The sequence below is a fragment of the Equus quagga genome, chromosome 1 (assembly GCF_021613505.1).
Source record: "Equus quagga isolate Etosha38 chromosome 1, UCLA_HA_Equagga_1.0, whole genome shotgun sequence".
NCBI lineage: Eukaryota > Metazoa > Chordata > Mammalia > Perissodactyla > Equidae > Equus > Equus quagga.
In genome coordinates this window covers 100,309,622-100,322,144 of record NC_060267.1, presented here as the reverse complement: position 1 = coordinate 100,322,144, position 12,523 = coordinate 100,309,622, and the positions used below count along the sequence as shown (strand labels likewise).

General features: G+C 48.0%; 1 protein-coding gene across 1 annotated transcript in view; it reads left to right on the top strand.

Moving 5' to 3' along the window:
* Positions 1-12,523, top strand: part of COPG1 (COPI coat complex subunit gamma 1) — a 26,224-nt gene extending 13,701 nt beyond the window's left edge. Inside the window, exons 14-24 of the mRNA XM_046669620.1 lie at positions 85-328; positions 1,125-1,200; positions 2,678-2,781; positions 3,256-3,381; positions 3,696-3,764; positions 6,515-6,657; positions 6,982-7,153; positions 7,843-7,940; positions 9,506-9,644; positions 9,855-9,953; positions 12,052-12,523. Of these exons, the coding sequence (XP_046525576.1) occupies positions 85-328; positions 1,125-1,200; positions 2,678-2,781; positions 3,256-3,381; positions 3,696-3,764; positions 6,515-6,657; positions 6,982-7,153; positions 7,843-7,940; positions 9,506-9,644; positions 9,855-9,953; positions 12,052-12,182 (1,401 nt within the window). The 3' untranslated portion in view covers positions 12,183-12,523. The remainder of the gene's footprint in view (positions 1-84; positions 329-1,124; positions 1,201-2,677; positions 2,782-3,255; positions 3,382-3,695; positions 3,765-6,514; positions 6,658-6,981; positions 7,154-7,842; positions 7,941-9,505; positions 9,645-9,854; positions 9,954-12,051) is intronic.

Below are 12,523 nucleotides of genomic sequence, written 5' to 3'. Positions count from 1 at the left end.
CCTGGTCCTGGTTAAGCTCTGGGCCTCATGGCTCAGTTCTGGCAAGAGCAGCCTCCTTGCTCAGCTTGATCCCTCCCGCTGCAGGGCGGCTTTGAGTACAAGCGGGCCATTGTGGACTGCATCATCAGCATCATTGAGGAGAACTCGGAGAGCAAGGAGACAGGGCTGTCACACCTGTGCGAATTCATTGAAGACTGCGAGTTCACTGTGCTGGCCACTCGCATCCTGCATCTCCTGGGCCAGGAGGGGCCCAAGACCAACAACCCCTCCAAGTACATCCGCTTCATCTATAACCGAGTGGTCTTGGAGCACGAAGAGGTCCGAGCAGGTGGGTCTGAGCAGGGCTGAACTTGGGCTCTTAGCTACTTCTTGATTAGACTGCCCCAGCAGAGGGGCCGGAGCCTCCAGTGGGGACGAGGGCACTTGGTGTTCTTGCCTCACAGGGTTAATTTTTTATAATATTGTAGGAAGGACCTCTGATGCTTAGATGTCGTCTAGTTGAATGGTTCTTAGCCTCTCTAATTTGTTGATTTTTTTTTTTAAATATGTTGGTGTTAAGCTTTTTTTTTTTATTTAGTTTTTTCTCTTTAATAATAGCCTTATTGAGATATATTTCACATACCATAAAATTCACTCTTTTAAATGAGTGTACAATTCTGTGTGCAACGATCATATTCTTAATTTTACTTTTAATTTACTGTTCTTCTCTTGTCCGCTGGATATATTTTTCTCTTTCAGTAATTGATATTCATGAAGTATTAGTTCATTTTCTCATTTGTGTTAACCTAAAACTTAACTGCAAATTGAGGCCATTTGTATTCAGAAGCTGAGAAGCCTGACCTTGTGGCCAGCTTCTGTGGCCTCATCATATTTAATGCTGAAAACAGTCCCTGAATGGGACTGCCTTTTCCATGAAGCAGATGAGGAAGTTGAGGCTGGGTGGTGCCAAGATCCACCATTGGTGATGTGAGAGCCGCTTGTGTTGGTGGTGGGTTCAGGCCTCCTCGCTAGGGACTGCTGGGCTCTGGGGCTCTTCTGCTCGGAGACCCATTCGAAGCGCTGGAAGTGCCAGGCGGTGAGCTGTCCCATCCATCAGGTAAATCATATGTGGTTCATAAACACAGGTGCTGTGAGTGCTCTGGCCAAGTTTGGAGCACAGAATGAAGAGATGTTACCCAGTATCTTGGTGTTGCTGAAGAGGTGAGTCTGGGCCATAGGGCCCGGGTGAGTTTCTTTTTAACTAAAAAGGGGGAGAAAAGTTATACAATTGTGAATTTTAAGTAAAAAATAGAAAGCACTGGGCCAGCCCCAGTGGCCTAGTGGTTAAATTTGGTGCGTTCCACTTTGGAGGCCCAGGTTTGGTTCCTGGGCGTGGAACTATACCACTCATCTGTCAGAGACCATGCTGTAGCAGCAGCTCACATACAAAAAGAGGAAGGTTGGCAGCCAATGTTGGATCAGGGTGAATCTTCCTCAGCAAAAAATAAAATAAAAATAGCATAGAAAAGCATGAAAAACAAAGTCATGCAAAAATCCCTCCACCCAGGCATGATCATTATTAATTTGGTTATTTTCTTTTTTAAAAAAAATAGCTTTATTGAGATATTATTCACAAACCATATAATTCACTCATTTATTTATTTAGTTTTAAAGATTGGCACCTGAGCTAACAACTATTGCTAATCTTTTTTTTTCCCTCCCCAAATCCCCCCAGCACATAGTTGTATATTTTAGTTGTGGGTCCTTCTAGTTGTGGCATGTGGGACACCGCCTCAGCATGGCCTGATGAGCAGTGCCATGTCCGCACCCCAGCATCCGAACTGATGAAACCCTGGGCTGCCAAAGTGGAACACGCGAACTTAACCACTCGGCCATGGGGCCGGCCCCTAATTTACTCATTTAAAATGTGTAATACAATGATTTTTAGTATATTCACAGAGTTGTACAATCATCACCACAATCTAAGCTTAAAACATTATCACCCCAAAAAGAAACCCTACATTCTTTAGTAGTCACTTCTCCCTCCCCTCAAACCTCCTTCCCCCCAGGCCTAGGCTCATCTACTTTGTGTCTCTATGGATTTGCCCATTCTAGACGTTTCCTATAATTGCAGTCATACGATGTCTGGCCTTTTGTGTGTCTGGCTTCTTCGCAGTGTTTTCAGGTTCATCCGTGTTGCAGCATGTACTAGTACTTCATTCTTTCTTATTGAGAAATAACCTTTCATTGCATGTTTGATGTATCCGTTCATCAGTTGATGGACATTTAGGTTGTTGTCCACTTTTTGGCTCTTGCAAACAATGCTGCTATGAACATTCATGTACAAGTTTTTGTGTGACATGTTTTCAGTTCTCTTGGGGATGTATCTCGGAGTGGAGTTGTTGGTCATATTAAATTCTTTTTTTGATGTATGCTGTTGGATACAGGAGATTGCCTCCCTCACTGTGTAGGCTTTAGGGAAAGAGTCCAGGGAATATGAATATGGCTACCTCCTAGTTAATTATTTCGACTCTTCTGGGCCCCATGTGTGTTTGATGCACGGATACCACATCCGGGGACTGAACTCTCAGCTTCAGAAGACCTGCTTCCTTTCACCACCTTCTGATGAAGCCCTGCAGGATCCTTTCTGCCACCCCTGTGGGGCCCCAGTCAAGATTACCTTGTCTTCCGGCTGCAGGTGTGTGATGGATGATGACAATGAAGTAAGAGACCGAGCCACCTTTTATCTCAATGTCCTGGAACAGAAGCAGAAGGCCCTCAATGCAGGCTATATCCTAAATGGTGAGTCTCCCTGGCTGTCTTTGATCTGGGTGCCTATCGGAGCTGTGGCTCTTCTCATCAATTCAGAGCAGGTACACCCTCCGTTGGCAGGGAAAATCTGAGGCAAGATGCTGTTGGCTGGACTTGGACGGCAATTTCATGGCATCACTGTGACCTCGGGAGACCTAGGGTCATGCAGTTCACACCATTGTGGGTGGGGACAGCCCAGTGAATTGAAATGCTAGTCGTTCATAAAAACCTCTGCCGTATTTGCATAGTACTTTACCCTTTTTGAGTCACTCTTGTGTATACTTTACTCCCCACACCAGTTCTATGAAGGAGGACGTAGATGAGAAAGTGGAGGCTCAGAGGGTTAGGTGGTTTTCCCAGGGTCATACAGCCTAGACCTCAGGCCTCAGTCTTCCATGGGGGATCCCTGGTGCTCGTTCTGTCATGTGTGCCAGGCAGAGTGACCTCTCTCCTACTGGCCTTTAGGTCTGACCGTATCCATCCCTGGTCTGGAGAGGGCTCTGCAGCAGTACACTCTAGAACCGTCAGAAAAACCTTTTGACCTCAAGTCTGTGCCCCTGGCCACCACTCCTATGGCAGAGCAGAGAACAGGTAAGTAACACCTGTGTTCCTTTCAGAGGCCCTCAGGTCCAGGCCTCCGTTGTGGGGTCTGCATTGGCCACGAAGCCACTAAACCCAATCAGGAGGGATGGGGTTGTGCTGGGAGGAGGGAATAATCCTTTCTGCCTCTGGCTCCAGGAAATTGAGACACATACACACAAAGATTTGCTCTCTTTCTCATATATTCTGTACTTCACACTCTCAGGAGGGTTGGAAATTGTAATCCCTAAGTAGTAGCACTGTGGTCAACACCATGCTGCCCCGTAACTGGAGTTGTTGATCACCATGTGTATTTGCTCCTGCAGAAAGCACCCCCGTCACAGCAGCCAAGCAGCCTGAGAAAGTGGCAGCCACCCGGCAGGAGATCTTCCAGGGTGAGTGGCAGTGCGCAGTGGGGTTCTCAGGACCTGGACTTGGGCTCCTCAGCTTTGCGGGGTAGCTGCTCTCCTCAGGGGAATGAAGAGTAAGAACTGTCATTTGTGGGGTCTGTGCTGAGTGCTGGGCCCTGAGAAGACTTTTAGATGGCACATTTGACCCTCAGGTGGAGGTATGAGGTCCATTTGGTGTCTGAGGAATTGGAAGTTCAGAGAAAGTGACGTGCCCAAGGTTGCACAGCAGGAAAGTGGAGGGTCTGGAATTAAGATCCAGATCAAACTGGCTCAGAGTGCTACCCAGCCTTGGTTTTCAGGGCTCAGGTCGCTGGAGCCCAGGCCAGTTCAGAATGTCTGATTCAGCACAGTTGGGTCCAAAGACACTGTACTTTTTTTCGGATTCCAGATGTGTTTAGTCCACGCTGCCTTATAAGGTTTTGTCTAGGGATTCATCCGTTCCTCTGGTCTTGTGTTTTTTAAGGGGAGGGGCTGTGTATCTAACTGCCAGACCATTTTATCCATTGACTTCCCACCTTTAAGGACTAGCCTCTTCCTTCATGAAGCCCTCCCTGATCTCCTAAGCTCATCACTTCTACTCAGCTCTTCCGTCTTCTCGTAAATAGTTCTGTGTGGTTCTTCACATGTTCTTTTGTTGTTCTCTCACAGCACCTAGCACAGTGCCTTTCTTCCTCACAGTAGGCTCCTAGTTATTGTTGAATTGGAGTAAATCCCCCCTTTTCCATTCCATTCCAGAATCTTGTCTTCTGTCAACATATTATCTTTCAGATTCAGCAAAACTAGGATCCTGAGCTAACTTGGATCACTCTAATTTGAAACTTTTCCTTCTGTATTTGTTCCCCTCTTGCTGTTATCACAAATCGCCACAAACTTCATGGCTTAACACAACACAAATTGGTTATCTTACAGTTCTGAGGTCCTAAGTCCAAAGTGGGTTTCCCTGTGTTCTCAGTGCTGTGCTCCCTCTGGAGGCTTATAGGAGAATCGTTTCCTTGCCTTTTCTAGCTTCCGGAGGCTGCCTACATTCTTTGCCTAGTGACCCCTTCCTCCATCTTCAAAGCAGTGTAGCCTCTTCATGACCCTTCTGCCTCCTCTCATAAGGACCCTTGTGATTACATTGGGCCCACCCAAACAATCCAGGGTAATCTCCCATCTCAAGATCCAACTTAATCATATCTGCAAAGTCCCTTTTACCATGTGACATAACATATTCACAGAGTTGGAGCTTAGCTCGTGGACATCTTGGGGGCCATCATTCTGCCACACCTTCCGTGGGAGACTCCTCCTAAGCCTCGTACAGGGTATCAGTTCTATTTTTAAACTGTCTTCTAAAGCCTCATTTATCATCACATGTTAAATGCTACGAACTTTGCTAGATCTTGACACTTACTGCTTCATTTATCTTCAGAACAACCTTGTGAGCAAGACTATTGTATCTATTTTATTGACGAAGAGTCTGAAGCTCAGAGGCATTAGCTGATAGCTACTAGCAGAACCCCCCAGGTAGTAAGTGTTAGGTCTAGAGACCTGACGACCAGTGAAATAAATTCACGTAGAAAAGCACTCTGATGACCGATGATCATGGAGGCCCAAAGGTTCCTCCTGATATCTAAGCTGGTTCTTTCTGGGCTCTTTTTGCTGGCATGTTCATCAGATACAGTCCTTCAGGCAGCAAATGGCTGACGCAGTCACATTGGCTGACATTTTGTAGGGGGAGAAAACAAAATAATAACAGTAATGCCTCCCTTGTCTCTCTATCCCTGAAACATGAGTTGAGTACCTACTAAGTACAGGGCAGAATAGCAGATCCCTGCCCTCAGGGCAAAATTCCTGTCCTTACAGAGTTCAATTTCATTGGGAAAACAAGTTGAAAATCTTAGCATAGTGGTCTTCAAATATCGGGATACGTAAGAGTCGTCTGAGGAAACTTGTTAGAAATGCAGATTCCTGCGTCCCGACCCCAGAGATTCTGAGAGAGCAGATTTGGGATGGGTCCAGGAATCTGAATTTTTAACAAGCCCCCACCCCCAGATAATTCTGACACAGGTGATCTGTGCCTTTAGCTTGAGGAATCTTGCCCTGCCGTGGAACAGGGAAGGGGACAGCAGCTCTAGCCATCATAGGCAGACACCACGTGTGCAGACAGCTGCCAGATACCTCATTCCCCTGGACGGGTCAGAGGGCCCAGCCCAGTGCTGGAACCTGGCTACAGGGTGTAGGGATAGGCTTTACCGGATGCCCACAGACCACCTGAGTTGGGTTTTCTGCAACACTCTGAAACATTTCCTTATTGGCCATTTGTCTTAACTGACAAATGTATAGGACCAGTTTGTTCTTTTGCCTGATTCTTTAGCTGTGACAGCATTCATCTCATCGTCTTAGTCCTTCCTAATTTCTACCTCCTTTTAAGAATCCTTGCTGAGCTAAAGTTGAGGGAGTCTCCAAATGGATGAGGCCTAGGACAGTGGGGTCTCCCAGTCAGTTTATTGCTTCTGAGGTCTTTCATGGGATGGAGGGGAGAAGAGTATTTGTGGTGGGTGGTACAATTTAAAGTTAGGGAGACGAGAAAATGCACCGATATATTTAGGAAATAGCGAGTAACCCAGTCGTATAGACATCCATCCATCTCACTAGAGTGAAAGACCTTAGAATTGGGCATGAACATTTATTAGAAACCATCACAAGTTGGTTTGGGAATTGAAAAGCTGAGTGGACGTGTGGCCTGTGGGTTTCAGAGCAGTTGGCGGCAGTGCCAGAATTCTGTGGGCTGGGGCCCCTCTTCAAGTCGTCGCCTGAGCCTGTGGCCCTCACTGAGTCAGAGACAGAGTACGTTGTCCGCTGCACCAAACACACCTTCACTGACCACATGGTGTTCCAGGTGAGCAGGGAGGGCTGAGGCCCTGCTGGGGCTTGGGCCTAGGCAGTGGTCCCAGGGTGATGGGTCCTGTAGGGTCATGGTTCCCCCATACTGAATTGGTTGGGAGCCCAATTTGATGACAGGATCTGTCACCAGCCGGTATGTCTCTTTCACCCTTGACCTAGGACCTCTCTGGCTCCTGAGTGTCAGCATGGAGACAGGGAGCCTGGGCAGGGGGACTGGGATGGGGGTCATTTTGGCCCACAGGGTGAGAGGTAGGACCTCTTGGCAGCAGGGCTTGGACCTAGAGTGGTGTCTAAGCAACCCCTCTCCGCTGTGGTCCAGTTTGACTGTACGAACACACTCAACGACCAGACCTTGGAGAATGTCACGGTGCAGATGGAGCCCACTGAGGCCTACGAGGTGCTCTGTTACGTGCCTGCCCGGAGCCTTCCCTACAACCAGCCTGGGACCTGCTACACACTGGTGGCACTGCCCAAGGAAGACCCCACAGCTGGTGAGCCCTTCTCCAGACACTGCCCTGGCCTTGTGGGAGCCCTTGGGATCAGGATGAGGTGGGCAGCTTGTGCACTAGCCGTTGGTCTCCTATGAGAGCTTCAACTCTTATTTCAGTCCTGAGAAGCAGCATGATGGTTAAGTCCTGGGTACTTCTCATGCATTATCTGATTTCATTCTCACTTAAGGCCTATGGGGATAAGTACTGCTGTCCCTGTTCCCAGATGAGGAAACAGACTCAGGTGGAATGACTTGTCTAAGTTCACACGGCTGGTAGGAGGCAGAACCCAGGTCTCTCTGGGCCTCAGACCAGTGCTCATTGTACCATGAAAGCCCAAAGGCACGATACTGAACCATCCCAAATCCACTCCTCCCAAGGAAACCACCAGCTGCTTTTCCCAGACCTTGGACAGTGGGCCTGTGACTACTATGTGGACATAGCCATCCCACAGCATCTCTGCTTCCCTCTTTCTTCCTTCCCCACGAGGAGACTCCTCATACCCGTGGTTTCACTCTCCTGCCTTCTACGTGGTGGCATCCCTGTCCAGATTTGTGGAGTTGGATGGCGTGTTGCTGCTACCGATAACATAGCAGACACCCAGAGAGCAGGTTATGGCCACCTGCCCTAGGAGGAGCTCGTCCCCACAGTGGCTGGGGACATCCTGACCACCCAGCCTGTCTTCCCTGCAGTGGCCTGCACGTTCAGCTGCATGATGAAGTTCACTGTCAAGGACTGCGACCCCACCACTGGGGAGACCGATGACGATGGCTATGAGGATGAATATGTGGTAAGAAGCTAGTGTCAGGAGGCTCAGTTCTGTGCCTGAGGCTGCAGAGCAACTCCCTCCAGGAGCTGACAACGAGACGTGAAGCGCTTTCTTGCTGTTTTGGGCTTTACAGCTCTCTTTGAAACTTTTTTTTAACTTAAAAAATACATGCTCATGTGCAGAACAAAACATGGGAAATAGAAAAACAAAGTGTAAACAAACAGGAGGACATTACCCCATAGTCTTTGGGAGGTTTTGGAGTGAGGGAGTTGTATAGCTGAGGTCATTCTATACATTATACATCTTGCTGTTTTCACTTAGTACCATGGTGTAAGTATTTTCTTGTGTCATTATAAATACTTTATAAACACACTTTTTAATGAGTTGGAAATCCTCTATTACATAAATATGTCATAACTCACTAGACTCTGTCTTCCTTTAACGTTAGGCATTTGGGATTCCAAATTTTCACTACAAATGCTACATTAAACATCCCTTTGGGTGCAAATTTTTATTTGCATTTCAGATTATCTCCTTAGGATAGATTCCTGGAAGTGGAATAATTGGGTCAAAGGATAAGCATGATTTTAAGACTCTTTGATTCATTTTGTCAGCTTGCTTTCTAGAGTAATTGGATCAGTTTGTGTCTGCTGGGTGGTCCTTTGATGCAGTGAAATAGCCCTTCAAATTCCACCTCTCTGAGCTTGGATGGAACCGAGTGCAGGATCGTTCTGGGGTTTGACGATGGGGCAGTGGCTCAGTGCCATCTGAGTGCAGACTGTTATGCTCGGCCTGGGGTTGGAGATTGCTAGAACTCCTCATGACTAGAGGGACAGTCACTGTGGAATATAACTGACTCGCACGGTTGTGTCATCCTAGCGCCACTGTTGAGGAGGGGCCTCCCTGAGTCAGCAATGACCCTAAGGGCAGGAACTGCCCCAGGACCAGGTGAGCTCCTTGGGAGAGGCAGGTCTGAGGCAGTGCTGCTGTGTAGGAGCCACGTCCTGCTTATGTGCACCTGGCACATCCACAAGAGTAGGGGCTCAGGGAAGATGTGTTGGGGGAATGGATGGGGAAGCTTTGGGTATGCTCAGTCCGAAGTAGGGCGAAGTATTGTGTGTCAAGTTCAGGGAGGACACAGCTAGGATGGAGGTGGGCGTCCAGGACAGGTAGGCCCAGAGGACACAGCTGAGGTAGGGGGAGGACCTGCTGAGTCATAGGAGTGACCGAGCCACAGGAGGCAGACCTCTGCGAGTGCTCTCTACAGGCCCTGGATCCTTGAGGCGCTGACTCTAGGGGCTCTAGAGGGGGTGCGATCTTGCAGCTGACACCCTAAGGTGGCTACTGGGTCAGGGTGTTTTCCGTTGAAGGGACGCCACTTGGCTGTGACCACCTTGAGGACAGGGACCCAGTCAAGTTGCTGTGTGTCCCCAGAGCCTAGCACAGTGCTCAGCACCGAGCAAGCAGCTGCTGAATGTGTTGCAGGAAAGGATGAGCAGCGAGTACAGCGCAGAGGCGCAGAGGTGCACAAGCAGGGAGTTTCTCCTGCGGAAGTGCGTGCCTAACGGCCCCCTCCCTCTCCCCAGCTGGAAGACCTGGAAGTCGCTGTAGCTGACCACATCCAGAAGGTCATGAAGCTGAACTTCGAAGCAGCCTGGGATGAGGTAGGAGATGAGTTCGAGAAGGAGGAAACATTCACCTTGTCGACCATCAAGACACTTGAAGGTAAAATCCTTGGCTACTGTTGGCGTGCCTCTCCCCTTTCTCTCCTCCCCGCCCCCTGCCCCCAAGGATCCAGGGCCAATGTCTAGAGTGCATACTTCAGACGCCACTTCATTAAAAGCCCCTTAGAGCAGGGTTAGGGGATGGGGAGTGGTGGTGGCACAAAGGGAGACAAGATCTGTGGGTTAATGATACTGGGATTTCTCCGTGCAGAGGCTGTGGGCAATATTGTGAAATTCCTGGGAATGCACCCTTGTGAGAGGTCGGACAAAGTGCCGGATAACAAGAACACCCACACGCTGCTCCTGGCTGGTAAGCGGCATTTCTGAGTGGGAGGGGCCTGGGCAGCTCGCAGTGCAGACGCCACTGCATCCTGGGAACGCACGCCCACTGGGAACACAGGGATCCCAACTCACAGTGCCGATGGCTCACCAGGGGCGAAAAGACCCACAGTGAAATGTCCCCCTCCCAACCCTTGCTGCCAGTCATCCATTCCCTTCCACAGGCGGCCAGTGTCACTATTACAGGCAATGCCGCTCTGTCCTCCAGGGATTCTGTGGATAGTAAAGTGAATACAGACACATTTCCCTTTTTTAACTCAAATGTTTATGTACACATGGTATGTACATTGCTCTGGACCTGGCTTTTCACTCAACAGTGCATCTTGGAGATCTGCCCTATCAGTACATAGACTGTCCTCATTCTTTGTTTCTTTTGACTGTGGTAAAATATACATAACATAAAATTTACCGTTTTAACCATTTAACCATTTGTACAGTTCAGTGGCATTAAGTACATTCACACTGTTGTGCAATTGTCACCACCATCCTCTCCAGAACTTCTTCCTCATCCCAAACTGAATCCTCGTTCCTGTGTATAGCTGCCTCGTATCCCACTATGTGGATGTTCCATAGGTTACAGAACCGGCCGTATCAATGAACACTTAGACTGTTCCAGTCTTTTGCTGTTACAGACAGGGCTACAGTGAATGATCCCAGACATCACATATACATATATACACACATACTTTATTTTTCACGTGTGCACTGAGAATATCTATAGGATAAGTTTCCCAAGGCATTACCAGGTCAAAGTGCATTTCTCATTTCGATAAATATTTCCAGTTGCCTTCCATAGGAATTGTATGCCTTTCCTCTCCACTCTGGACAACACACTGTATTATCAGATTTTATGATCTTTATCAGCCTTAGTGAAAAATGGTGTCTTAGTGTAGATTTATTTTACATTTCTTGTATATTGAATGAAGTTAAGCATCTTCTCAAACGTTAAGTGCCATTGTGTTTCCTTTTCTATGAATTATTTTCATATCCTTCATCCAATTTTCTACTGGGTTGTTGGTCTTTTCTAATAGGAATGGAATTTTAAGCATTCATCTTGGAAATTTTCAAACATACACAAAAATTGAATAGTACAATGAACCTCTGAGTGCCCATCTTCCAGCTAAAACAACTAATAGCATCTATACCCCCACCCATTCTCTCCCTTAGATTTTTTTTGGGGGGGGAGGGTGATGTAGATTGGCCCTGAGCTAGCATCTGTTGCCAATCTTCCTCTTTTTTGTTTTCCCTCCCCAAAGCCCCAGTGCATGGTTGTATATCCTAGTTGTAAGTCATTCTAGTTCTGTGTGGGATGCCGCCACAGCATGGCTTGAGCAGTGTATAGGTCTGCACGCAGGATCCAAACTGGTGAACCCTAGGCCACTGAAGTGGAGCAGGTGAACTTAACCACTCAGCCACAGGGCCAGCCCCTCCCTTAGATTATTTTAAAGCAAATTCTAGATAAAGCATTTTGTATATAAATGTTTCTGTTTCTGGATGTTTCTCTAAGAGATAATGACTCTTTATTTAAGGGGAGGGGCAATACAGTTATCACATGTAAAACAGTGAACAGAAGGAAATGGGAGATGCTTTTTGCTGAGTGTTTATAAACAGGGTTGGGAAGGGAGCTCTGCTTTGGTGCCCTGCTCACAGCTGACAGCCCCCAAGCCCACTGAAGCCCCTCAGTCCTTGGGTCTTCCAGACACCTGCTCTGCAGTTTTGTCACGGTGGGGGCTGTCCCTTCATCGTGCTCTTAGATCCAGCCAACGTGTGAGAGCCTCTGACATCAGGGACGAGGCTTGTATGTCTGTTAATGTATTTGAGCTTGGCAGAAGCTTGAAATACGGTTAGTATTATCTCCTCCACTTTGTAGATGAGGATACTGCAGCTGAGAGAAGCGGAGTAAGGCACATGAGCCTCAGGGATTTCAGCCCAGCTCTCCTGGTTCCAGGCCACTCCCATTTCACTGCACCAGAGCTGCCCGGATCAGTGGCTGCAAACGCCACCCTCAGCCTAGCCTCTGCAGCCCCTTCTGCCTTACACTCCTGTATTTATTGTCTCTTCCCTTCTAGGTGTGTTCCGGGGTGGTCATGACATCCTGGTGCGCTCCCGGCTGCTGCTTTTGGATACAGTAACAATGCAGGTGACAGCCAGAAGTTCGGAGGAGCTGCCAGTAGACATCATCTTGGCGTCTGTGGGCTGAGGCCAGCCTGCATAGGCCCTGCTCCTACCCTTTTCCCCCCAGCACTACGCAGAAGTCACAGCCTCCTCGTGAACTCAGTAGAAACTCCTCAAGCCTGTGTATTCAGAAACAATTAGGAATCATTGAGGGTGTTTTCTTTTTAATTTAATCTCTGCCTCGGGACTACTAGGGGTAACTTTTTTTTTTTAAATAGAGGATGGTTTTAGCTTGTCCTAGAACTGGCTGCCCTGGCTGCCAGGGAAGGGACATTGCAGATGAATAAAATGCTTGCATCTCCTCTCGAATTTATCCCCCCTAAAACCATCTTGTCCCTATAAATAAATCAGCACGTATTTACTGAA